At 34.1% G+C, this 27030-nt stretch overlaps 1 protein-coding gene across 1 annotated transcript in view; it reads left to right on the forward strand.

Annotated features, from left to right (window-relative positions):
* Nucleotides 1–25480, forward strand: part of LOC147063921 (putative multidrug resistance-associated protein lethal(2)03659) — a 49155-nt gene extending 23675 nt beyond the window's left edge. The window contains exons 4-23 of the mRNA XM_085958854.1: nt 320–527; nt 2169–2400; nt 4150–4306; nt 4623–5157; nt 6881–7175; nt 9237–9472; nt 10088–10201; nt 10938–11185; nt 11649–11921; nt 12412–12538; nt 14054–14204; nt 15233–15466; nt 17803–17912; nt 18909–19023; nt 19103–19253; nt 21765–21951; nt 22520–22692; nt 23319–23435; nt 23841–24015; nt 25079–25480. Coding sequence (XP_085814980.1) covers nt 320–527; nt 2169–2400; nt 4150–4306; nt 4623–5157; nt 6881–7175; nt 9237–9472; nt 10088–10201; nt 10938–11185; nt 11649–11921; nt 12412–12538; nt 14054–14204; nt 15233–15466; nt 17803–17912; nt 18909–19023; nt 19103–19253; nt 21765–21951; nt 22520–22692; nt 23319–23435; nt 23841–24015; nt 25079–25126 — 3886 coding nt within the window. The 3' untranslated portion in view covers nt 25127–25480. The remainder of the gene's footprint in view (nt 1–319; nt 528–2168; nt 2401–4149; nt 4307–4622; nt 5158–6880; nt 7176–9236; nt 9473–10087; nt 10202–10937; nt 11186–11648; nt 11922–12411; nt 12539–14053; nt 14205–15232; nt 15467–17802; nt 17913–18908; nt 19024–19102; nt 19254–21764; nt 21952–22519; nt 22693–23318; nt 23436–23840; nt 24016–25078) is intronic.
* The last annotated feature ends 1550 nt before the right edge of the window (nt 25481–27030 follow it).

Here is a 27030-nt window from a genome sequence, read left to right on the forward strand (position 1 = left end):
AGCCAGAGTGTTTTTAAGTCCTATTTTATAAAAAATGGATTAAGTACAGATTTCGTCTTTAAATTATCGGTCAGGTCCAATTTACACAAGTCCATTCATAACAGAAACCTCAAATCCTTAAAATAATAAAGCTGTAAGTAAATTAACATTCTTCTTCATTATGTCAGCCCCTAAGTTGTAGTATTTGTACACTACATGGTACCTCTAAGAATCCCTGTAGATATAATTAGCATGCTATTTAAATGTGGTAATTAATTAGTAATTATCTAGTCAGCAGTCAATGGTTACCTCTGCCTTTTCAACAATATTGTCTTTGCAGAATAGCTCAACCTCTGTGTTTGGGAGAACTCATCTCTTATTTTTCTCCCGGACAAACTTCCATATCCAAGAATGAAGCTTACGGGTATGCGAGCGGGGTGATATTGAGTTTGGCTTGCAACGTTCTCATAATGCATCCATTCTACAATGCCATCGCCCACACTGCAATGAAGATACGACTTGCCAGCTGCTCCCTTATCTACAGAAAGGTAGGTACTTAAAGTTTACTATTCGAGACCTTATCAGTGGACGAAGCGTATTAATGAACACATGAAGGTATACCGACTCAAATTTTAGAATCTCAGTGATTACTGAGTGCATGACGATGATGCATGTAGGTCGCAGAAATGACAGTATGACTCGTATGGCGACAAGGTGTTGAAGACAACATCAAAAATCCCCCATGAAACGCGTGGAGGACACAGATCTCAGTGACATGCTTACTGGTTTGAATTTTTCCGCACTCACAAAAAAGACAAAATTATATAATCCCCATTTATTCATGCTATACATGGATTGGGTATGTCCACAACCTATGCAGATTAGGCCTGCGTTGTTGTATAATAGAGCCTACAAGTTTTAGCTGAAAAACATGACTTTCATCAAAATCCAATCTACAGTTTGGCATACGATGCTTCAGTATAAATTCTAATTATTTCCTCTGCTTAGAGTAACATTAGTTGGAAATATCTGACCCATTTATAATGCTGAATGGCCTTAAAGGGACGCTCTACAGAATCGGCCTTGAGAATTGAAAATATGATTTTTTTACATGTGGTCCATAATAACTGGTCTACTAGTTAATATAAAAAGGTTGCCGCCAATGTTTGTCTCAATAAACTCCCTCCAAGTGAAGCTTGTGAAGTGAATCTATGGGGTGACCAAAAAATAGTACTTTCTAATAAATGTTACTAAATTCAATATGTTTATCAGTTGTTTGGTGGGAAGTATTGCAACTGATATGATGGGTATGATAACTTTTTTGATTATGTGTTAGCCACGATATAAACTTAATAATATATTAATAACTTTTTAACCTGAAATTGTCCGATAACTAAAAACTGAAATGGGAAATAATTTTCAACACTATGTGGAACGAAATTTCGGCCGCGTTGAGGCGCGTTGCCATCCGGAGAGGGATAGTCGACCTGTTCGCACGTCAATTTTTTTGTGATGGAGTCGTCTGAATATATTCTTAAATCGTGTGAAGATGACTTAAAAACGTTCCGCATGTACTTGAAATAAAAACATGTCAATGAATATACTATTATTATTACGAATATAATAATAAACATAACATAAAAAGGATGCATGTTGAATTTTTATGACAAATTATATTTCGTTCGGTTCGCGTCATTTGCACCCGCGACCCGAAATCCGCGCATCGCCTAGTCACGATCTTTTTAGACCATGCCTCAGCTGAGGCAAAGTGACATCCTGGTATGCTTCCTCGTTAATATTGCACTAGAAAAGGTGATATAGGATACAGGAATGCCAGCATATATTTACTTAACGTGTAACCTGATATCAGCATCCTTGCCATGCCAGAATCGATGATGGAAAAGACGATCATACCACTAGAACTTCTGACCAAAAGAATGGCCTTCTCTATATAGACAGAGTCTAAATATATGAAAGTGGAATGGAAAACGTGTTACTAAAGCTATTGATTAAAATATCCATAAACCACTTCATATTATTGTAGATTCATTTGTAGCAAACTTCACTAGCATCTGTCAAAAACAGCAAGCATTTTAGATACATCTCTAGTCCAAGTTCATGGTTCCAAACACCTTATTTTTTACGTTAATTGACTTTATTAATATTAATTACTTTTGTCTCTTATACAGGTGCAGCGACTGGACCTGCGAGCCCCAACTCCTGATGGTTCCGGCCTCTCTGGTCAAATCATCAATCTTATGACCAATGATGCCAACTGTTTTGACTTGTGTATTTCCTTCATCATGGAAATATGGCGGGCACCCATTGAAGGCGCTATACTTATATATATCATGTACAGAAATATTGGACCTGCGTCACTGATAGGAGCTGCTTTTTTACTGTGTTTCATACCACTGCAAGGTATATTATTTACCATATAATTTACCACGCGATTCACAAGCTTATCCAACAAAAAATGTTTTATGCTGCACGTCCACTACATTATCTGGCTGTTCCGCAACTTTCCATGGGTGAGGTATCTATGGAGTGTAGTAGTTTCGAGACGCAATGACCAGGTGTTGGTGCACAAAAAAACATGCGTATTTTATTTGTCTATCTGGAATTTGAACCCCGGTATTTAGCTACGGCAATTACGGTAATTTGGTAAAAAATGTAATTTTAAAATAGGTTAAATATTGAAAATAAATAATTTTGAAAAACTATGCATAGACCTGTTAAAAAAATTAGACTGAATGGGATACGTACTCACCATTTTTGCAGGATTTTGATCATCATGTTCCCATGCACCATTTCAAATCCCACATAGTCTAATTTTTTACTTTTTTTCTAATATGTATATTTATGAAGTTTTTCAAAATTATATACTTACCTATTTTCAATAAAAATAATCTTTCATTCTCAAATCTTGTGTAGGTATATTCATTATTGAATAAAAAATAATTTAACTAAGTATTAAAGCTATACTTCAGCTGGGGCACGGTCTAAAACGATTGTGACTACGCGACGCGAAGATTGTGCAAATGACGCGTGCAGAACAAAACATAATTTGTCATAAAAAGTCAACATGCGTCCATTTAATGTTATGTTTATTGTTCTATTACTAATAATAATATATTCATTGACATGTTTTCTTTTTCGAGTAAATGGGTAACGTTTTTTAGTCATCTTTACACGATTTAAGAATTAATTGCCCCGCCGCCATCACAAAACAAATTGACGTGTTCACAGCTTGACTTTCGCTCTCCGATTGCCAGCCAGTCTGAAATTTCGTCGCACCTATAGTTGAAAATTATTTGCCGTTTCACTGAAGTACCATCTTAAACATTGGCCTACTTATTAAATATCTTGGAAAGGGTATTAACATATCAATAATTATTATTACTTTACAACGTTTTCCTAAATATTGGAAACAGTCGGAAATGTTATAAAATTATGTGAATTAAGTACAGTACACTCTCAGTAATCCGCTGCTCGATTATCTGACAACTACTATAATCCGCTGTTATTTTTACTAGTTGAAAGCACAAAATCAAGCTCTATAATTCACTATTCGGCTATTTGGTTGTCAAATTCAGTAGTCCGCCGCGTATAAGTATACAACGCAGATGAGACGGGCTTATTTTGGATACTTCTCCTTGGTAAAACATACGTTCATCGCAAAGAAAGTAATGTACCAGGGAGGAAAGTGCCCAAGGACCGCATCACAATTATGCCGTGCTCCAATGCAACCGGGACACACAAACTGAAGCTTTTCGTCATAGGGGAAGCCAGGAATCCTAAGCCATTCAAGAATATCTGACTCACTGAACAACTGGTTGTGTCAAGTGATTTACTGTTTAATATTTAGTTAATACACTTATAAATAATTATGTATAACTTAGTAAATACTTGATTTTGATTGTAAATAAAACCGTAATTTGTTAGTACAAATACCTGTTTTAATTTTTACCATATTTTGTATGTATGCACTATAATCCGCCGCTTTCACTAATTGGATACTTGTCTGGTTTTTGGGGTGGCGGATTACTGAGAGAGTTGTACTGTACCTACTATATATTATTGTGTTTTATTTAATTAACATAACTTTCCACCAAGTATCAACCACTAAAGTGATTACATAATAAAAATAATGGTTTATATTTATTTCAGCATGGTTGGGTAAGGCGAGTGCCGCCTTTCGTAGCAAAGCATCTGTCAAAACTGACCACCGAATTCGGCTGATGGGTGAAGTTGTGCGAGGAATTCAGCTCATTAAAATGTACACGTGGGAATATTGCTTTGCTGATATAATTGGTAGAGCAAGAAAGTGAGTGTGTGTTGAAAGATGCTTTGATTAATCTGTCTTGATAATATATAAAGAAGATTAGAGAAAACGACAGTTCCATAATATATATTCTTACAACATTCATCAAAATTTCATCTCTTACTATATTTATTAACAATTCATTTCCAAAATAATTATGCAACAGATACACTGCGTCGCAGGCAAAAATTTTGTCACCAACACGGAATCTACTACGAAAAGTTATATTAGTCACATTCCTCCCTTAATTTTGCACCGTGTTAGAATGTTCCGCCTCTGACTTTTACAAAAAAAAAAAAATGTATTGTTTATTTTTCAGGCAAGAAATGTACGTAATCCGCAAAAAGTCCTGGATAAATGCTTTAACAATTCTCTTTGTGAAGCTTAACACCAAAATATCAATTTTTATAAGCATTCTAACATTTCTCGCTTTTGGAAATACAATCACCGCTTCAAAGATATTTATACTGTTCTCTTTATACAATCTCTTGAATGGAAGTGTCGTTGAATTCTTTCCGTTGGCGATAATGCTCACATTGGAGGCAAACGTTTCCATTCAAAGAATGCAAAAGTTTCTACTGTTACCGGAGGTGGGAAAATTACAGGAAATGGATAATTCATCTTTGGAAGAGAAGGTGTCGGAGGTTGACAGAAAGACTTATTTTTTTACGGATAACCCAGTATTTACTGTAGCGACTTTAAAAAAGGATTACTTGACTGGCAAACCATCCGGACATATTATTGCAAATGTTGCTTTCACTGGTTTAACGATGGATAATGTAACAGCATATTGGAAGAATTCAGATTCTGGTGACACTAATGTAAAAATCGCCCTTGAAAATATTTCTTTAAAGGTTAGATATTTTATTTCATTATATAATATGTAAGGCTCACCGATTTCCCAAGTCGACGACTACCTTTCCTCGACGATTGGGTTGACAGATTGCTTAACAGTGTTAACTTTCGCAGCTATCTATGCCGTCAGATTGACAATATCAATTTTATTATATTGATAGTCGTCTGACTTTATTCATTAACAGACAATAATATGCTAGTAAACACAATCACCAATCGTCCGCGGTCACATTTAAAGTAAGTAAATACCTATATGGGAAGACTATTGTAGTGTGTTCATTCAGCATAATTTTTATCAACGCAACACAACTGTATATTATTAACCAATGAAAACTAGCTTCAACACAATCGAATTGGTACCTGAACCATTACCTATATGTAATTGCTATTTAAGGATGGCGTCAGTCGTCGAGTCTAGTGAGTCTGCTCATGTAATTAGATATAAGATTATCGTTTAAGGTGATGTCTCTAGGTAAAGTTGTCATCGAAAAATAGCTAGAAAAGTTTATTAATCGGTAAATATATATTCAAAAGTAATGAGAAAAATAAAATTAAAAATTAAAAAGTATCATGGAGTTCTGTATTCCAAAAATATGTGTCAAATTCGGTACATTTGAATCGGGTGGCAAAAATGAATGATGTAAGTTTTATTATCAAAATTACGATAAAAATGTACGTAAATCTATTACCTAGGAAAACGATAAACGGAAATTAGAATTTATTATTTCCTTATATCTTTTTTTCAAATTTAAAAAACATCTAGAGGTTAGAAAGCGTGTAATTAAAATCGAAAAAACTCAGTTTGTACGCAATAAATGAGAAAAAACGGTTAGCGTTTCTATTAAAAATATTATTTACGTATATTGGTGCTGTATCCTGAGTTTCCCAAACTTTCCCTGCAATGGAACACCACAAATCCTGATATTTTAATCGAACACCTTGTTTATTTTGTACGGTAGATAAATAATACATAATCAACAATTTTAAAAAAAAATGAGGACAAACAATAATTATGTTTAGTAATTATTTTTGAAACATAACACATAAAAAATATAAGTAAATGAAGTTCTAAATGACTTCGATAATTTTGGGTCCTTGAATTGCAAACTTCTTGATATCAGGCACAATAATATTAGAAAGTTGAATTCTTTTATTATCTGGTGTGGTGTCGAGCCTGTTCCTGGAATTTGACTCCGTTGCAGCAGAATAATAAAATCCTGCTTCACATAAATATATTGTAGTAAACGGAAGTAAAATAATAATAGCTTATTTTGACACACTGGGGTATTCTTCTGATAAATTTTCGGAACACCTATCCACGTTCTGCGGAACGGGTTTGGAAAACCCTGTTGTATGCAACTGGGAATCATTTGATCTGAGGTTCAAATCTGCATGCTGGACAAAATTTTTATTTCGTTTGGAAAATAGATAGATCACCGTCGCACAATGCATGCCAATAAACGTTTTCTACGTCAAAATCAAACACTGTTCCAACGTATTGTACCACTGGATGATATACAACAAATAGATAGGTACCGGTATTGAGATACATTCACACTATAAAGCTCCATTTATGATCTATATTTGAGTTCAAGTGATAATTTATGTACCTACTACACACTTTCAAATTTATTAATTTTATTGGTGTCATTGTTATAATAAAATTAATATATTGTACTTAATATTTTTTGTCATTTTTCTATACTTACATTATTATTTCAGGTTGCTCCGTGTGAACTCTTAGCAGTAGTGGGCTTGGTAGGATGCGGAAAGAGTTCAGTTCTTCTAGCTATCCTGGGAGAAATCAACACTGAACCCGGTTCAGTAATAACTTATGGTGGAGTGATTTCCTACAGCGCACAGACTCCGTGGATCTTCGAAGCATCCGTGCGTCAGAACATCATCATGGGACAAGAAATGGACACGGCAAGGTACAACGAAGTAGTAAAATGTTGTCAACTTGAGAAAGATCTACAAGATATGGCGCATGGCGACAAGACTATCGTGGGAGAAAGAGGCATGCTATTGAATTTAAACTTTTGTTATTATCTTGGTAACCGCTGCTCACTAACCACTTTTAATACAATGTAATATAATATTCATTTCTCTATTTTATGTTTGATAATTTTCTTAACCGAGATGTTTATAGAAGTCATATTTTAGATTAAAACAATATGTTCCCTGTCTACTTGTGACACAATGCGAACATATGTCCACTAGATCAGGGATGGCGAACCTTTTTACGTATGCGTGCCAAAATTACTGCTAAGCAGTTTTTTTAAGACGAAATTTTTTTTTTAAGTTTTATAAAGTATATAGTTAATATAGTTATTAATTCTATTAACAAGGTTTAAAAATAACAATTGAGTTATTGATATTCTATCTTTCATCGTATTTCTAGCTGAAGACATATTTTTTATTCATTGAAAATTTTTTCCTTGTTTTCAAATTACTCAAAGTGATCGTGGAAGCATTTAAACCACTCTTCTTTCATATTATATTCTCCATCACTGAGAGGTTTTCCATTTTTAGAGATTATGTTTGAGGTAAAATAACAAACAGCTATTATATTTGAATGACTGCCGATAATTAATTTCATAATTTGTATATTTTTATATTTAATTCCCCAATCCTAACGACCGACCTATGCAATTGTATGATTACATTAAACGTAATGATTTGCCTGCAACTTTTTATACAACGAGATTTTTTTCATCGTTTCCGTTTACGCAACGATTGGTACCTAAACATATTATGAAAAACCGAAGAAAATACGCATAGCTATATCATCATTATTTTTTAATATTATTTAATACTTATATAATTACTGTCATTTCCCTCCATTTTAGAAAGTGAAAACACCCTGTCACTTATATTCTCGTATGGTTTTTCGTCTGGATTCGGGATTTGGAGGTGGATAAATAACACACCGGAATTGTGGTGGAAACGACGATGTTTATTTAAGTGAATATTTGGGGCTACATTTTATATAATTTCAATCTTTTGCGGAGCTCGAATAAACGTGTTTTTTTATTTTACTTCTTTTCTCTTTTGCGCATGCGCGCCAAGATCCGGCGCAGAAAGCAATGCGCAAAATGGGGTGTTGCCATTCTTGTAAAATTACATATTACAATACTATTGTGAGTTTTATTATTTATTTATTTTCGTAATCAACCCTTACTATTTGTAGAATTTGTATCGATTTGGGCCTCTCCAGATTCACAGAGACATCCCCAAATGGGGACAATTCGGGGGTGTAACAGTACTTAAGTATATATTTTATTTGTTAAAATTTTTTATAAAAAAAATGTTTTTTAAATATATATAAAATAGTAATATTTCTTTTCTCTTCAAAACGAAACATTCGCGTGCCATGTAAAATCATCTCGCGTGCCATAGGCTCGCCATCTCTGCACTAGATAGTGTCTTATCTTAAGATTTAACTCATTTCCATATATCTAAATCGCAAAGTTAAAAAAAAGTATGTAAAATATTCTTAATACGATAATTTCAATATGTGTCATATCTTCTTCTTCTTTTTTCTACGGCCATATCCGCCCCTTAGTTGGAGCATATGGTGACCACGTGGCGCCTCCAAAAATTCCTGTCGCTCGCCAGTCTTCAACTAACTCTAACTGTCTGTCTGCAGCTAACTTCATACTGTCGCACACTTTTGTAACGGTGTGCGCGCGCTGCTCTCAATTTCACTCTCTACCAAATGCCCCAAAAGAAGTATAACTTCAATAAGTAAAAATGTCAAAGACCTTTAAAAATGAAAGTGGTTATGTCGTCTCAAGTTCTGTAATTTTGATATTATATGCATAATCTTGTTTGCAATAATGATAAATTCTAGACTTTCAAGTCCCCAAAAAAATAGAATTCATTTTACCTGGAACAACCCCAGGTATATATCTATGTAAATGTTTCTGAACAGCAACGCATCTGAGATATTTACCAAATTCTATCAAAAATGGCAACCGACTTTTCTTTGTCAGCAATTTTTCTGATGCTGCTCCAAGTCATATTTATTCAAAGAATGCTACATTCTTAAATGCTGTGACATTACATTTTGTTTCAGGGATATCGTTATCAGGGGGGCAACGAGCACGAATATCTTTAGCGCGATGTGTCTATAAGCGTGCGCACATTTATCTGTTGGATGATCCTTTGTCAGCTGTAGATGCACATGTAGCGCGTGCTCTCTATGATACGTGCTTAAGAGGATTTCTTCTAGAATCGGCTGTAGTTTTAATTACTCATCAACTTCATCTGCTTGCTGGAAACGATCGTGTTTGTTTAATGGAATCGGGAAAAGTGAGTTTGAACTTTTTTCTTACCAAAAGATGAAATGTAACTGGCGCGAAAACTTACATTCACATTTAAGTAATTCATTTCCCATGACTAAAAAAATCAAATCTAATGGCCAATGCCCAAAAATGTTAAAATATAGGATGTTATAATAAAGGATGTAGATCCACTGTAATTACTGTGGACCACTCTGTTTTTTGGCTGTCTCCATGAAAGGTCTTACAATTTCTTCTTCTTCTTCCTAGCTCTACAACTCAACCGGTCTCCTCTAGCATCTACCTCTATCCAAAGCCGCCTTCCAGTTTTGGATGCTCAAGGTCTTCAAATCCAACTTGACACTATCCCTCCATCTTGCCTTCTGACTTCCCGAATGTCAGTTTCTTGATCATGCATAACTCGTCCACCCTGTGTACATGGCCCAACCATCTAAGGCAGCCCAGTTTGATGGTTTTACAATTTATCAAGCTTATTAGGTATTGAATTGTTTATATAAGTGTTTTAGGAGTACATTGTGTATTATCTATTAACTGTGTTAATGATTCATAAGGTTTCACCATAAAAATGGCCGTTCCATGATGCATTTAAGGATATTGATTGCTTGACAATAATTATGTCCTCCAGGCAATATTCCAAGGGAGCTTCAGTGACTTGCAATTGTCATCCTCTACATTTGCACAGTTTCTGCCCGACTCTGAGGACAAGACAGATACTGAAGATACAAGCCTTGAAAACCCTGTAAGTCTATTAGATTTTTGTGAAGTGAAAAATTTATATAAGATAACTATGCCAAATGAAAATGAATTTTGTTTTATGGAGTTACTACAACTTTGCATAGAATTATCTCAGTTTTGACCCGAAGTATTAATCAAACTCACTTCGGACATCATACTAAACCGTTTCTCATTAATATGCTTTTGTAGACTGCGGAAAAGACTAATCTGATGGTACCTTGGCAATTGAAGAAAAAAGGCTAATCCTGGCCAACAGAAGAGGTGTAATTTTTCACCACATTGTCAGACTTCATGTGCTACAAAAGAATCGGCAGTCATGGCACATCCACTATATTCTCCTACCCTGGCACCATCAGATTACCGTCTTTTCCACAGTCCACAAAATATTAATGGGAAATGGTTTATTTAAAAACATTATATCTAAAAGTAACTTGATTTATTCGTCAACTTAAAACTGAGAGAGATAAATTAATATCTATCATCAAGGAATTGAAAATCAAAGTCAACATGGGAAGAAATCTTATACTATAATAATGGAAAATATATTTTGAATTAAACGTTCGAACATTCTTAAAATACTGCATTATTTTTTACGGGTTGACATAATAGAATACCGCCTTCAGTATATTGTGAGTTTGAGTTCCACTCGGTCCAACTTTTTTTAAGGATTTTTTCTAATAGGTATGTTTCCGAGGCTTTTCAAAATTATGTGTTTTTAAAAGAATATATTTTATTTTCAGAAATATAAAGAAATATTCGACCGGCCCACAATTGATTCAATACATTCCCAAAACTCAACGAGATCATCGATTTCAAGCGATGCTGTCATTCCACCTGATGAAGTGCAGCAGCTTGGATCAGTTAAAGCGAGTGTCTACGGAGGATATCTTCGAAATGGTGGCAATCATCTCAGTCTTGTGCTGCTGGCTGCTCTTTTTTGTTTATGCCAGGCTTCTATTTCTCTGAGCGATCTCTGGATAAGCCATTGGTTAGTATCAGTAGGCAATAATCCTAAATCATTGGCAATTTTCGGCATTTCCGCTCGTGTGGTTAAATAAGTTGAGGAAGCGAAGGCTTATCGCACTCTGCTTACCAGCCCGCAAATGCCAAATACAGCCGATAATTCAGGACTACTTTGTAAGAGCTCTAGTTATTATGTTAATATAACAACACCAGAAAATATTCTATATTATATTCAGTATCGTTTTGGGAAACCTCAATATGTATATATTATAGTTATGAAAAAACTTTAATAGAGACCGACAAATAAAACTTGAGATGCAGTGGTTTAGAGAACTAATAGCTCATAATACACCAGCAATACTCACATCATGACACTAGCGCCAAGGCCGCGTTTCGAATGATATCACAATACAATATTATCTTAGTTTTCCTCTAAAAATTTGCCTTTATGTTCATTATTCACAGGTTGTTTTTTTCTTCTTGAACAGGGTGAATTTAGAAGAACTGACCAACGCTTTCAATTTCACATCTTTGTCGTCTGTAGCAGTTATAAAAAATGAAGGACTCTTCGGATTGACATTACGAATAGAAAATGGAGAGGCTTCCCCGTTTATTAATATATGGACATTGACCAGGGAAGAGTGCGTTTATATATATGCAGGATTGTTGATAGTCACCATTCTTCTCATACTTTCGGAGCTTATGGTTTTCTTCAGCATGTGCATAAGAGCATCAATTAATCTGCACGACTCCATGTTCAGGTACCAACAATTCATAATTAAAATTACCTTGTTTATCTTATATCTTGTGTTAATTTAAATAAAAGACAATATAGTATATAATTAAGAGGTGTGTTCAAAAAGCTTTGTTTTCACCTCTGGAAAAAAAAGAAGGACGAGAGGTCATCTCTATTGAAAAGGTGGAGGATATCCTGCTGGGTGTACTGAATCTCTGAAATCAACCTCTCACTTTTCTAGTGGCCATATATTTCTCAAAAGTGTTTTCAAATTTTGTATAATAAATAAAAGAATGTTACATTCCTCAATGTTTGAGATTTGTCAGCAGACACGACATGAAAAAATGTCATCTCTGTTAATACATTGGACCCTAAAGACGCGTCCAGCGCATAACGATTTAGGTGGCCATTTGATATAATTAGAATGCTATTTAAATGTGGTAATTAAAAAGTAATTATCTAGTCAGCAGTCAATGTGTTTTTAAGAAATCTTTTTTTTTTCATGTATTTCCAAGAGGACTTATTAGAGCAACTATGAAGTTTTTTAACCAAAATGCATCAGGAAGAATCCTAAATAGGGTTTCAAAAGACATGGGAACCGTGGATAGCATATTACCTGCAGTCATGGTGAAGACTATCACAGTATGTACCCTATTAATACCAATGTCGAAGACTCCATACTAGGCGATTATTTAAAGCCTACCTTCATAACAAAAATAATTTTTAATTGCTTATCATCGTATTTAAACAGTAACTAGATTATTTTATATTATACAAAAATAATTTAATTTGCCAACACTATTTCTGCCGTTTATGTAGAAATGTATTATAAATATATACAGAACCATTTGTCAAAGGTTAAACAAATATGCCTCAGCGCCATCTCTCTTCAACTAATGTATGTATCGGATTATTGTGCGATGAATGTCAGTTTTTTTGTATGGACTTAACCTCACAAATCTCAGCCCCGTCTACCGTAATATATGCAATACGGTAGGCTCGAAAGGCGAATCCTAAAACCTAAGACTGTAGCTTTGTCCAAAATAATTAATAATAAGATAATTTAATAAATAAATTCTATGGCATTCAATCAAGTCGTGAACTTGATAATGTAAAAGTGATGTAACTGAAAGAACATGCAATATAATGTAGATATAAACCAAATATTATGGTTTTTTTTAAAAAACTCTATTTCTCTTAACAAAACGAAAACTTCAAACCCTAATACATCCAAAATATGTCTTTTGCATATGCCTTGGTTTTACACTCACGGTGCGACATATAAATATAGTTTAAAATAAAAATTTATTTTATTTATTGATTTTTTATGTGTATAAATGTTAAGGAAAATACATAATTTAAACTCATCACCCAATTTTATATTGTCAGTGGCTATTGAATTTTATCGAATTAGTATGTCGTTATCATTAGTGTGTACCTATTCATCAGTAGTAATATCACATCGTCTCTGTTCTGGCAGAACACACTAACTGGAGAATACTAGTTGTGAGTAATTTGACTTTGAAGTTGTTAAAATGTTTGAAATAATGGTCTATCATGTGAGTTTATTAAGTAATCGTAAAAAAGATGACTTTAAAATAAAGACTGTTTATTTATTAAGAAGGTTTCCAGACGGTAAAGTTTGAAATAAGGAACATTTTGGTACTAACTCAATATGTCATTTTTTTGAATTAGTGTCTTCTGCCAGAACAGTGACGATATTATCTCCTTTTTTCTCATAAGAGTCATAAGTATACCTGACAAGTGTGCTCTTTTTCTCTAATCTCCACAGTTTACGTCTTTCCAAAAGTCACTCTGCCACTGATCAATACAATACTCACAATAACTATATTATACATATAAAATATTATCTTTATTTAAGTCATTGAACAAGTGATTCCCAACTGCTGCAATCCGTGTAAGAAGTTGCAACACCACGAGGATTTTATTTGAGAAGGGAATTATTGCAGCAACAATTAAAGAAGAAATAAAATTTGATGAATTTAGTTGTCAGTATTAATGACAATTTTAAGAAGCGGGCTGCCTCCTACCCTAGTTTCTGCCACTGATTATGTCTGCTTATAGCTTCAGCTCAATTGTAGTGACTTTATTTTCTACAATATTATCGTGATTTCTTTATGAAGGAAATGTTTTCAGTTTATTCTAGAAACAATTGGCACCCTGGTTGTAGTCTGCGTCGTGAACGTGTGGCTTCTAATACCGACGGGTATTTTGGTAATTGTGTTGGCCTTGCAACGAGTTATCTATATATCAGCCAGCCGGAGTCTGAAAAGATTGGAAGCAATCAGTGAGTATCGGCAGCCAATTTAAATTAACATATATCAATGGAGACCTACTTGTGGTTAGATTGCGTAGAAAGAGATACAGCTTTCTGTTGCTAAGGCGGCAGAGAGAACTTGCGTCAGACATAGGGAACCGGCAGACGTAGGCTGGAGTGGAGACGTATCCTGGAAGTGCATATAATCATTTATCATGGTTTGTATCAAGAAGCAATCGGTTTAAGCCAGAGCTTTCCAACACACGTACCGCAAAATATGTTTACCTACAATAAATTCAAGCATTTATATAGGATTTATTTAAATATTAACATATTTTTTTACGGTTAATTTCCATGTCTACCTATGTCACTACGTTTAAAATATTATATTTATTAACAGTTACGAGTACCTAGCTCTTTCAAGCATCGATCCTGACACCAAAAACTAGTATTAAACAAACCCAAGTATATCTCATTGAAAGAATTGATTACCTATAATTTATCATTGTAAATATTTGTCATGGCGGTCCAATAAAAAAACATGCTCAATTTGAACTACTGTTTACTTGACTTTAAAAATAATCTGATAATAAGCATTAGTATATTCACTTATTATTATTGTTTATTGTTTTTTGATTTATGATATTGTTTTTTATCATTACAGAATATAATGCCTGTCGACACCCAATTTTCATTTATGTTTCTATGGTGTTTTATAAAAAAATATTATATCATGCTAATCCAAAAAAACATTTACCTAGATACTAATATTATGTACTAAGAAATATGCAAAATAATATGTTATTTTGAGAGTTTGACTTAAAATATCTTAACAGCATTCATTCGCATTTAGCATTTATTCATCGACATGATTGTCTCGTTCATTTTCCCGCTGTGATTTCATTATGCCAGTTTACGAGAACCTAATGTTGACGAAACTTTTGACTATCAAACTTGTACTTAATGGTGTCCAATTTAGGTGAGGTTTCTCATAGTGTGTGACAAAGACTTGCATATATTAGGACGTAGAGTGTAGAACAATGTTTAATTTTTTTCAGGCCGTTCACCCGCATTTACCCATGTGAACGCCACTCTGGAGGGCTTAGATACGATCCGATCATTGGGAAATCAGCATAAGCTCGCAGCTGAGTTTGATAGTCACCAGGATTTGCAGTCGTCTGCTTGGACACTAATCCTCCACACCACTCGAGCATTTGCTTTTTGGATGGACATTACTTGCTGCTTGTACTTAGCTGTCGTCACTTTCAGTTTTCTTGTCTTCTACACTGACGGTTAGTGTTAATTAATATTACCACAGTGGGACTTAGGATTAAACGAGTATATGTGTCATAAAATTAAAAAAATAGTTAAGAGCCATTTGCATTGTATGTTAATTGTTAAAAGCATTTATTTTTAGTTATAGCACTGCATTATTTTCTATGGACCGGTGTGTATAAAATGTTATCATTATCTTCATAATAACATATTATGTACGAGGGTGGGTCAATAATTCCTTAGAAAAAAGCATTAAAACAGTTTTTATTTTTGTATTTTTTTTTTATTTCTCAACATAATCTCCTTGGAGCTCAATACACTTGGTTAGACGTTTCTCAATTTTTTTTAAGCCGTCAGAAAAATAAGTTTTCGGAAGGTCCTCAAAATAAGCATTTGTCCGATCGATGACTTCTTCATTTGAAAAAAAACGTTGTCCACTTAGCCATTTTTTTATGTTTGGGAAAAGGAAAAAGTCACTGGGGGCTAAATCTGGCGAATACGGTGGGTGGTCGACCAATTCGAACTTCAATTCTTCAATTTTAGCCATTGATCGTAAACATGTGTGAACACGGGCATTGTCCTAATGAAAGAGGATTTTTTTCTTGTTTAAATGAGGCCGTTTTTCTTCAATTTCGTTTTTTAGCTGGTCCAATAAAGATGCATAATAATCCCCTGTTATTGTTTTTCCTTTTTCTAAATAGTCAACGAAAATAATTCCACGTGCATCCCAAAATACAGAAGCCATAACCTTACCAGCTGATTTTACGGTTTTCGCCTTCTTTGGACATGGTTCGCCTTTCGCAATCCACTGCTTTGACTGTTCTTTCGTCTCGGGAGTATAGTGGTGTATCCATGTTTCATCTACAGTCACAAAGCGACGAAAAAATTCATCCGGATTGCGTTGCATGAGCGACAACAGGGCTTTAGAGGCCACCACCCTATTGCGTTTATTGTCGACTGTGAGCAAACGCGGCACCCATCTTGCAGAAACTTTTTTCATGCCCAATTTGTCATGTAAAATAGAAATGACGCTACCTTTTGAGATTCCTGTAACCTCAATTATCTCACTCAACTTTAATCTTCGGTCACTTAACACCATATCGTGGATTTTATTGATCATTTCTGGTGTAGTCACCTCTACAGGACGTCCTGAGCGTGGTTCATCCTTTGTTGATGTACGACCACGTTTAAATTCATTTAACCAGTTATAAATAGTTGCAAGTGAAGGAGCAGATATGCCGTGAACTAAATCCAACTCATTTTTTATTTCCTTTGCTGTTAACCCTTTTATATTAAAATGTTTAATAACAGCTCTAAACTCAATTTTCTCCATTTTTGTAAACAAGCAAATTTTTTTTTTAAATGTACGAGAAACACACAACAACCCGACCAATCTGATTGAAACTTCGCAGCATACTGAATCGGTAGTGCCGCTGCATGAAAATAAACCGCTTACAGTACTAGTCGCGCCACTTGTCGGCTTTTCTAAGGACTTATTGACCCACCCTCGTATGTAATTTGATTGTTTTGTTTGGCCTGACTTGTCCTTATAACAATAAAAATAGTAATCAACACAAATAAATATCAATTTTTTTCTTAAAATGGTAATAATGGATCATAATTTGAGTTTATTTACAAAATGTTTTTAAAAAAAGCTGATTTTCCTTATCTTGGTCTCCGTTGCACTTGTATATTGTTCAGCACCGCAATTAATTTAATATAATTTATATTATCATTTGTAAAATAGAATTCTACCAATTAAATGCTGACTCAATTAACAAATCCTACTCGCATATCTTACTTTCAATGTTGTACAATACATACTGAGAAGAAAAATAAGTTATTTTAATAAGAAAGACTCACCAGACAATATTTTGATGTTTTAAAAATAGTGTAATTTTGCTTGAAATCTCGTATGTGACAGCACTCAAAATATCTAACTTCGGTACAATCAGTTAGGCATAAATCTGTTGTAACGGTTTTTAGATCGTGAACATTATTTTTAATACATAGATGACTGTATAGTTTATCATTATAAAAAATGTGGCTACTCAAAACTAGATGGCAATGGCAGCACAAAAATAATAGAGGGTGGTTTCACAGTGAAACCACTAAGCAACAAAGGATTTGTACCTATATGGAATATTGGTTTTAGGAATTTTCATTTTCTGTTAAATATATGATTCTTTAGGTTTTATTTATAAATGATGCATTTTGTGCAAAATCCAAATATTTTAGATTCGATTTTAAATTGGTGTTCTTTTATTTGATTTTTACTCCAGTCAGAATTATTTTCGTTTTGACATACTCGTACCTATGCATTACTAGAATAAAACTGAATACTTTTCAACAGATACTTTTGGAGGGAAAGTAGGCTTGGCTATAACTCAAGTGATGGGTCTCGTAGGAATGTGCCAGTGGGGGCTGAGGCGAACGGCTGATATGGAAAACCACATGACATCGGTTTGCGATATTATTTTTTATTTTTGATCATGGTTCCTTATGTAAACATAATATAACACCATGACATAGTATTGAATACACTATAATTTAACCTGTTTAGCTGCTAAGCACTATATAGTAGAATCTCATTAATGCAGCATTATATTATAAAATCTGGAGGTGCCAAATTACTAGAATGTAAAGAAAACTATAAAATAAAATAAAACATGGATATGTATCTATAAGTACCTACTACGTGTATTTGCACTTTTTTAAGATAATAATATATATTTCTCAGTGGCGAAGGGTGGAGGTAGGCTATTAAGATCCAACTTAAATAATGCACGCTAAACTTTGTCAGTCATAAGTATTTGTTTTCATTGAATTAGACCACAAATTACAGATAGTGTTAGTTAGTTTTTAAAGTAAACCAAGCCGTAATAGATAATAGTCAAAAAATGTTCATCTATTATACCATTAAATCATACGTATAGATGGATTTTTTGTCTATTATGCAAATGGTTTAGGCGAGACAGGATTTTAAAAACTAATTGACACCATCTGTAATATGTATTCTTAATTCAACGAAAACAAATAGGTATGACTGAAAAAGTGTACACTATTTTTGGCAGATCACCCATATCGTACATAAACTATTATGGTTTGGTTTAGGCAGGGTTTAATTGAATAACCTAACCAATGCTATCTGCAATTTATAGTCTTAGTTCAATGAAAATAAATACGTATGACTGACAAAGTTTAGTGCGCACTATTTATGTCGGATCTTAACAGCCTACCTTCACCCCTCGCCACTGATATTTCTTATTTATACAAGTGTAAAAAATCAGTTATTTTATGGGTACATAATAATATAAGTAAACACAATGTGTTTCTATTGTTTGGCAAAATAATCTCACATGGACGATTGTATTCTCATACTCAAATTTCAATTATAATAATTTCCCCTTGAATCGGACGAACATTCTGAAAATAATGTGAATGGTTTTAATTTCATAGGTAGAAAGAATCATAGAATACTCCAAACTTCAACCGGAAGCATCCCTCGACAATGATGAAGACGTTATTAAAAATAATTACCCGACAACCGATTTGAACAAGTGGCCTCAACAAGGTCAGTGCTCCAAAAACTTTGTATCCGCATGATTTTTCTTAAAAACTCATAATAACAACTATGATTGACGATTTTACAGGTACACTGGAAATGAAAAACGTTTTCCTGAAATATGACGAGGGAGATTTCGTGCTGGAAGATGTGAACTTCAGAATATATAACGGTGAAAAGGTGGGAATTGTCGGTAGAACAGGAGCTGGAAAATCTTCTATAATCACTGCACTCTTTCGGTTAGTTTCCTATTTCATTTTTTAAATTATGTTCATGTTTTTATTTTTGAGTTTTCAACAGTCTAGGAAGAAGATACATTGCTGAAATTCACAGTCTATATACGAATATTGTAACGTTGTTTAATCAATTAGGATTGACAGAATGATAAGCCATGAATGAGAATGAACCTGCAAAGGAGTAATGTCAGGGTGAAAGCAATCCAATAAGACATAGAATACGCGGAAGTCATAAAATTCACTGGCTAGATAGAGCTTACCAATGACAGCCGTATACCTGAACCTGAAAAGTGGCTACTATGAATAGGGACAAGTGGAAAGACTTCTTAGTAAAGGTCATGATATACCTCGGATTGTCACGCTTGCGATGATGATGATGATGGAAGACACTTTAAAGCGCTTAATTAACAGAGAGCTTCTACTATAACTAGAGGGAATATAATTAACCTCTTCTTTTAGAGCACTTGATGGCGATTCCTCAACCTTTTTTATATATTATTATTTGATCATGCCCGATCCTAATAGAATCATATAGGCCTCCACAAGGTGGAGGTTTGTATTAACAGATTTTTGTTTTTACGAGAAATGGATGTAAGCCACTTGCTCGACCTATTGGTTCATACTTAGGCTCCAAACACAAGTTGAAAAAAACAATGAAAACGTTTTTAGTGTGATTAAATTGGTAACCAAACCAAAATTAATCTTCTGTACCTTTAAAAATGGCAATTATAAAATCTTGTTTAAAGTGGTTGGCTTTTGACATTTCGTTATTATACGAGGGTGGGTCAATAAGTCCTTAGAAAAGCCGACAGGTGGCGCGACTAGTACTGTAAGCGGTTTGTTTTCATGCAGCGGCACTACCGATTCAGTATGCTGCGAAGTTTCAATCAGATTGGTCGGGTTGTTGTGTGTTTCTCGTACATTTAAAAAAAAAATTGCTTGTTTACAAAAATGGAGAAAATTGAGTTTAGAGCTGTTATTAAACATTTTAATATAAAAGGGTTAACAGCAAAGGAAATAAAAAATGAGTTGGATTTAGTTCACGGCACATCTGCTCCTTCACTTGCAACTATTTATAACTGGTTAAATGAATTTAAACGTGGTCGTACATCAACAAAGGATGAACCACGCTCAGGACGTCCTGTAGAGGTGACTACACCAGAAATGATCAATAAAATCCACGATATGGTGTTAAGTGACCGAAGATTAAAGTTGAGTGAGATAATTGAGGTTACAGGGATCTCAAAAGGTAGTGTCATTTCTATTTTACATGACAAATTGGGCATGAAAAAAAATTCTGCAAGATGGGTGCCGCGTTTGCTCACAGTCGACAATAAACGCAATAGGGTGGTGGCCTCTAAGGCCCTGTTGTCGCTCATGCAACGCAATCCGGATGAATTTTTTCGTCGCTTTGTGACTGTAGATGAAACATGGATACACCACTATACTCCCGAGATGAAAGAATAGTCAAAGCAGTGGATTGCGGAAGGCGAACCATGTCCAAAGAAGGCGAAAACCGTAAAATCAGCTGGTAAGGTTATGGCTACTGTATTTTGGGATGCACGTGGAATTATTTTCGTTGACTATTTAGAAAAAGGAAAAACAATAACAGGGGATTATTATGCATCTTTATTGGACCAGCTAAAAAACAAAATTGAAGAAAAACGGCCTCATTTAAACAGGAAAAAAATCCTCTTTCATCAGGACAATGCCCGTGTTCACACATGTTTACGATCAATGGCTAAAATTGAAGAATTGAAGTTCGAATTGGTCGACCACCCACCGTATTCGCCAGATTTAGCCCCCAGTGACTTTTTCCTTTTCCCAAACTTAAAAAAATGGCTAAGTGGACAACGTTTTTTTTCAAATGAAGAAGTCATCGATCGGACAAATGCTTATTTTGAGGACCTTCCGAAAACTTATTTTTCTGACGGCTTAAAAAAAATTGAGAAACGTCTAACCAAGTGTATTGAGCTCCAAGTAGATTATGTTGAGAAAAAAAAAAAAAAAAAATAATAAAAACTGTTTTAATGCTTTTTTCTAAGGAATTATTGACCCATCCTCGTATTATAGATTTCGTGAGTCCGTGGTATAAAAAAAAAATATGTATTTGTTACGCTAATCCAGCTAAATTAATTATATTTTTTTTTTGTTCAGCTTCATTTTCATATATCTAAATATATATCTATCTTCTAGAGACCTTTATTCGATGTCTTTGTTACTTTTATAAATGTGTCTGTATGTTTTATATAAATTTTGATATATTTTATTAACATTTGAGATATTGTTGATATGAGGGCTCTAGAAACAAAAATGGCAGTTTTCATTTTTGAAAAATGTTGGCAAATCAATAAAAATGTATTATAAATGTATACAAAAAAATATTATATAGAACAACATTTAAAAATTCTTCTGAAATTATCATTTTCAATGACTCATCAACATTTTACAAAAATGGAAACTGCCACTTTTGTTTCTAGAGCCCTCATATTAACATATTATGTATTTCTTTAGGCTAACAGAAGCTGAAGGGTCTATAAAAATAGATGGCATTGAGACAAGAGATCTGGGCCTCCACAAGTTACGTTCTACACTCAGCATCATTCCACAGGAGCCCGCTATTTTCAGCGGCAGTTTGAGAGACAACCTTGATCCGCTGAATGAGTACAGCGATCTTCAACTATGGAATGCACTTTCAGAGGTGTGAGATATGTATTCATAACATTATAAGTAGTATTATAAAATAAACCAAGATGACAAAATTTCTGCCAAACTAAACAGCCAACTAAAAAGTCAACACAATAATAATAATACCTAGGAGTCAAATGCAAATTCACATGCAAAACGGGTTTACTATGTTTGAATTATTGGTACCCAACCAAAGAAAAATTAGTATTGAATATTTGCCAGTTCCGTTTCCACACAATGACCGCTTTCTTTCAACACTGTGAGTTTATTGTCAGATTTGCATTAATTGTTCATCTAAAGAATCAAGTTTCATTATAATGCTCTTCGGTGCATTTTAAAATATGAAATGGTAAAATGTATGTAGTAATTATTAAAAAAACTGCCATTCATTTATAACATAACATTCATGTATTTTAGAGTTTATATTGGCAATGTCTCTACATTCATGGAATTATCTAATTGAGTGAATCTAAATGTATGTAAAACCGTCCCAATATAAATCCTGGCCTGGGGGTCTGCTTCAGGATGTGGGGGTCATGGTTAATGGTCACTATTAAAATCTGCATTTAATGTTCCCACAGGTGGAACTGAAATCTACTGTGAGTGAAATGAGTGCAGGACTTGGATCACTTGTCTCGGACGGAGGATCAAACTTTTCCGTCGGCCAGCGGCAACTAGTGAGTCTGGCCAGAGCCTGTCTCAGGAAGTCTCGGTTTTTGCTCATGGACGAGGCCACTGCTAACGTCGACCCAGAGTTAGTACTGACAGCATCTTTAATCAATGAGAATAAATTCTAATAAAGTTTTACAAGCATCATAGGACTGCAATATGCATATATGTAACGTTTAATACTTTCACGGTTGTTTTTTATCGTAATAGATTGTTGGATTTTCACCACGCGTTCTTCCTCCTTCTTTCATCGACGTTTCGGGCTCATTGCAGAGATCATCCTCAAGAGAATTTGCAATATAATTAATATCAATCATATTAAGATTATTTTTGGTTATAAAGTATTTATCATCATCATCATTGACTCCACAATCCAAAATGGTTCTTGGCCGCTATACAAAGAAGTTTCTTAATAGATTTATTTAATGATTCACCTATTCACAAATTGAAAAACAACATGTGAATGTTTGATATTTACTTTTATAACGCATTAGTGATATTATTTACTACGGCATATTCAGGTGCAGACAAATTTAGGAAGGCATGTGAATAATACAACTTTCGAGAGTAGATTGTGTCAAGATAACAATTTTATTGTTTCAAGGGTTCCACCAAACAAAACAATTATTGGCAATCATTGGCCCAACAATTAAGCTACTGTTGCCAAAATTGTGGCTTTCCCCTAGCTCATTACTTATGTTTCTATTTCAGAACTGACCAACTTATTCAAGAGACGATAAGAAAAAAATTCGCCGACCGAACCGTATTAACTATAGCTCACCGCTTGCACACAGTTATGGATTCAGACAAGGTGCTGGTTATGGATAGGTAAGTCAATCAATAATATTTCTGAGTAATTATGTAGTTAGCTGCTTCAAATTCATGCTATACTGCACATGCAAAATTCGATAGATTCGATTTTAGAACATTTCAGGATTCAAAATTATAGTATTGTATTATAATTATAGTACGGTTGGCAACACTGCGTCTGAGTTAATGCTTAAAAGAGGTAACTATAAATCGTGGTCAATACTAGAGATGGAAATTTATGGTAATGCCCATGCCATCGTGTCAAATTCAATGAATCAGTCGACGTTTTGAGTAAATTTATTTACCCATCAATATCTTGCATACATGTTGGAAATCTCTGATGTTGTAATTATGAAACAAATACATATGCATGTGTAGTCTCTTTACTTCATGTTTATTGACATTAAATGTATTTTCTTTCAGAGGAAGAGTTGTAGAGTTTGGTCATCCGTATGAACTCCTCACTTATGATGGAGGTAGCAGTAATGTAAATGTAACAAACAAAGGAAATGAACATAAAATTCAATGTAATGGAATATTTAGATCTCTTGTATATGGCCAATCGGCAAGTGATGTACTTTTTAAGATAGCCGAAGAGGTAAGCCAAATGTATTGCAATATTATAATTGCCAGAATTGATACCACCCTATCTTATGTAAATAATCATTAAAACTAGTTCAATGCACAGAAAGTCTTCATTAAACAGCAGTTTTAATGCTGGCTGAAATTGGCACGGCCACTGTCCTATTTTTACCATGATGTTTGCGCATATATCCTGTTTTACTGCTGACAATACATATTATCATGGCCATAACAAGAAAATGCACGTGTTAACACTTATTATCGTGGAAGTTGCAAGATTGCATGCATGGATCAAAAAAGTTCAGCCAGTTCTGAATTTTCAAGCGACTGTTGAATTTGTGTGATACCTCTGCGGCTGCGCAGTAGAGCGATAGTGGCAAATCTGCCAGAAAAAAATATCTACAGCGCCACACAGAGCATTATTGACTTTTAATCAATTTTCACTAAAATGAGGTTGGCGAGACAGTCAGCACTTTTGCCTGGAAACAGTTATTATCGCGATAGTTGAATTTGCACACTATTTGTGGCAGTAAATCCATGCACGTGTACAGGTATCATTAGCTTTTTTCAACACGTATTGTCCAAGATATGGACTATAGTGCGTGTTCTGTTAGAGCAGTGGTTAATCGGTTCTATGCCTTCAGCGAGTTATCTCACTCTATGAGGCCGTGATCGACAGGCCGCACATACAAATTTCGCAAGTTACCTCGTCTGACTTTAAACTCAAATTACTAGCCACTGTCGATTGATTTGCATAATCTAAAAAACAGTGACATCTGTTTGAATGATTATGAAATACTAAGCCACAAATTATCGGTATGACAGCAATTCTAGTAAGAGCTTCGCGCTACATTCAACGTGTGTCGTTAAAAATCTGCGGCCTGTCAAATACTGCCATAGTAATATCGTGAGGCATAGAAAAGGTTAATGTTAATGGATTGAATTACTCGTGCATTAATGCATTATATAAGAAATAATTAATATTTTACACTTCAAAAACATCTCTACTTTAGGATTATTGTTTTGCAGTATATTTGAATTATGTTTTGTGCTAATTTTTTGTACTTTATTGTTTTTAGAATTACACAAAAAACTGTTTGAGGATATCATCACAATCAACAGAATAAATTTGAAAGAGTTTTCGAAAAAGTCTACTTTTATGCAGAAAGCAATAAAAATGTGTATATCCATACACTTAACAAGATGAAAATGGATTATGCGAAAAATTAATAACACGATATATCTGGTCCTATGAAATATATTTTTAAAACTGTTTATGATGACCGTTTTCTTCAATTTACATTGCATAATCAATGCTTTCGAAACAGTATTAAGTAACATTAATTTCAATAATATTATGTAATTTATTCAATACCCTATACCAGGGTTGGCGAAACTTTTTACGTACACGTGCCAAAATTTCCCAAATATTATTTTTGACTGTCTGACGTGCCAAGCACTTTTTCAAGTAGTTCGAGCAGGAAAAAAATGAAAAAATAGTTATTCTATTTTTTTAGACTAGAATTCCGCAGTGGGCCGCAAGCTCCTCGTTTTTTCACCGACGGCTCGTTTTTTAGGGAAGAATTCCACAGTGGGCCACAGTGGCAAAAAATATCAGTACATCTACTGAAATTTCAGTAGACATGGCAACACTGCATTGTAAAATGATTGTAAATCGATCAAAATCTGCCTATTATTTTTTAGACAATGCGATCTGTCATTTATGCATGAATTTCGTCGTTTCTGTTTGCACGTTGATTGATAAATATTTTTAAAAACAGAAGAAAATAGGCATTTTTAATATTATATAATATATATTTAGGTACTTAGATATTTGTAAAACTTTTTATAAAAAATAAATATTTTTTAAATTATTTCTATTTTTTTTCTCTTCAACATAAAATTCGTGTGCCATAGGTACACCATCCCTGCCCTATACACACAACAGAAATAATGGCTTTACAACACCTTACTGTGGCTATTCACTCATTTGTAAGAGTATATTATAATATTGATAGAAATGATTAGGTAACGCTTCCCCTTCAAAATGTATCAATATTATATTACAACTGAATGCATGCTTTTTTCAATTTCACCATTTAATATGGCCTATGGTGTGATTGACAAAAATTCATTCCGCGATATATGACATATAGCAATTGAGGGCAACAAAATAGCGGATGATCTGGCAAATTGTAAACGTCAAATCACTGAATCCATAGAGAAAATGTTCCAAAGCATGCGGATAGAGTACCACCACAGACCATCCCTAAATAAGGGGGAATGGATTAAGCCATTTTACCTTAACCATACCATTCTACTGCGCATGCGCAGATATCACACGGTCCAATTGTCACATGAACATTCAGAAGCTTCTGAACTTTTTTGATCCATGCATGCAATCTTGCAACTTGCACGATAATTCAAATTTATTTATTTTACATAAGTATTATAATGAACACAAATTATAAATTTAAAGCGTTCACGACATGACATAAAATAAGTGTGAATAATTTTTCAAATAAAAATACAGAGTAATGTGAGTTAATAATACAATACTTAATAAAGTAAGAAATAAAATAAAATAATAAAAATAAAAGTAGATGGAAGCACACAGAGTGAACTAGGTTGATAGACGCTATCTTAAAAACTTATAAAACAACGTCCACATAGTTATTGCCCTCCCAATAGGCATTTCTAATGGCAGGTTAGCTCTGCACCTTGGAAGAACAAACAATGGATGCCTTCAATTCCTAATCAGAGACACACAAGCCTGCATCACCAAAAATGGCAGTTTCCATTTACGCCGCGTATAAAAGCCCACCCACATTGAGGTGCATGCCGTGGACTATCACGTGAACTCACGGCGATAAAAATGTCTATGGTTTCGTCATTTTGCAGAATATTTTGAACGTGCACCATCTTGTAAATTCACTGAATAATGACACTGATGAAGAGTGCCTACTATAATGTATTAGTAATTTGAATTATTATTAATTATTCATGCTAATTTCAATTAATTTTAACAGTT

The sequence above is a fragment of the Rhyacophila brunnea genome, unplaced genomic scaffold (genome assembly GCF_057557595.1).
Source record: "Rhyacophila brunnea isolate RB1 unplaced genomic scaffold, BYU_Rbru_1.0 scaffold_8, whole genome shotgun sequence".
Classification (NCBI taxonomy): domain Eukaryota; kingdom Metazoa; phylum Arthropoda; class Insecta; order Trichoptera; family Rhyacophilidae; genus Rhyacophila; species Rhyacophila brunnea.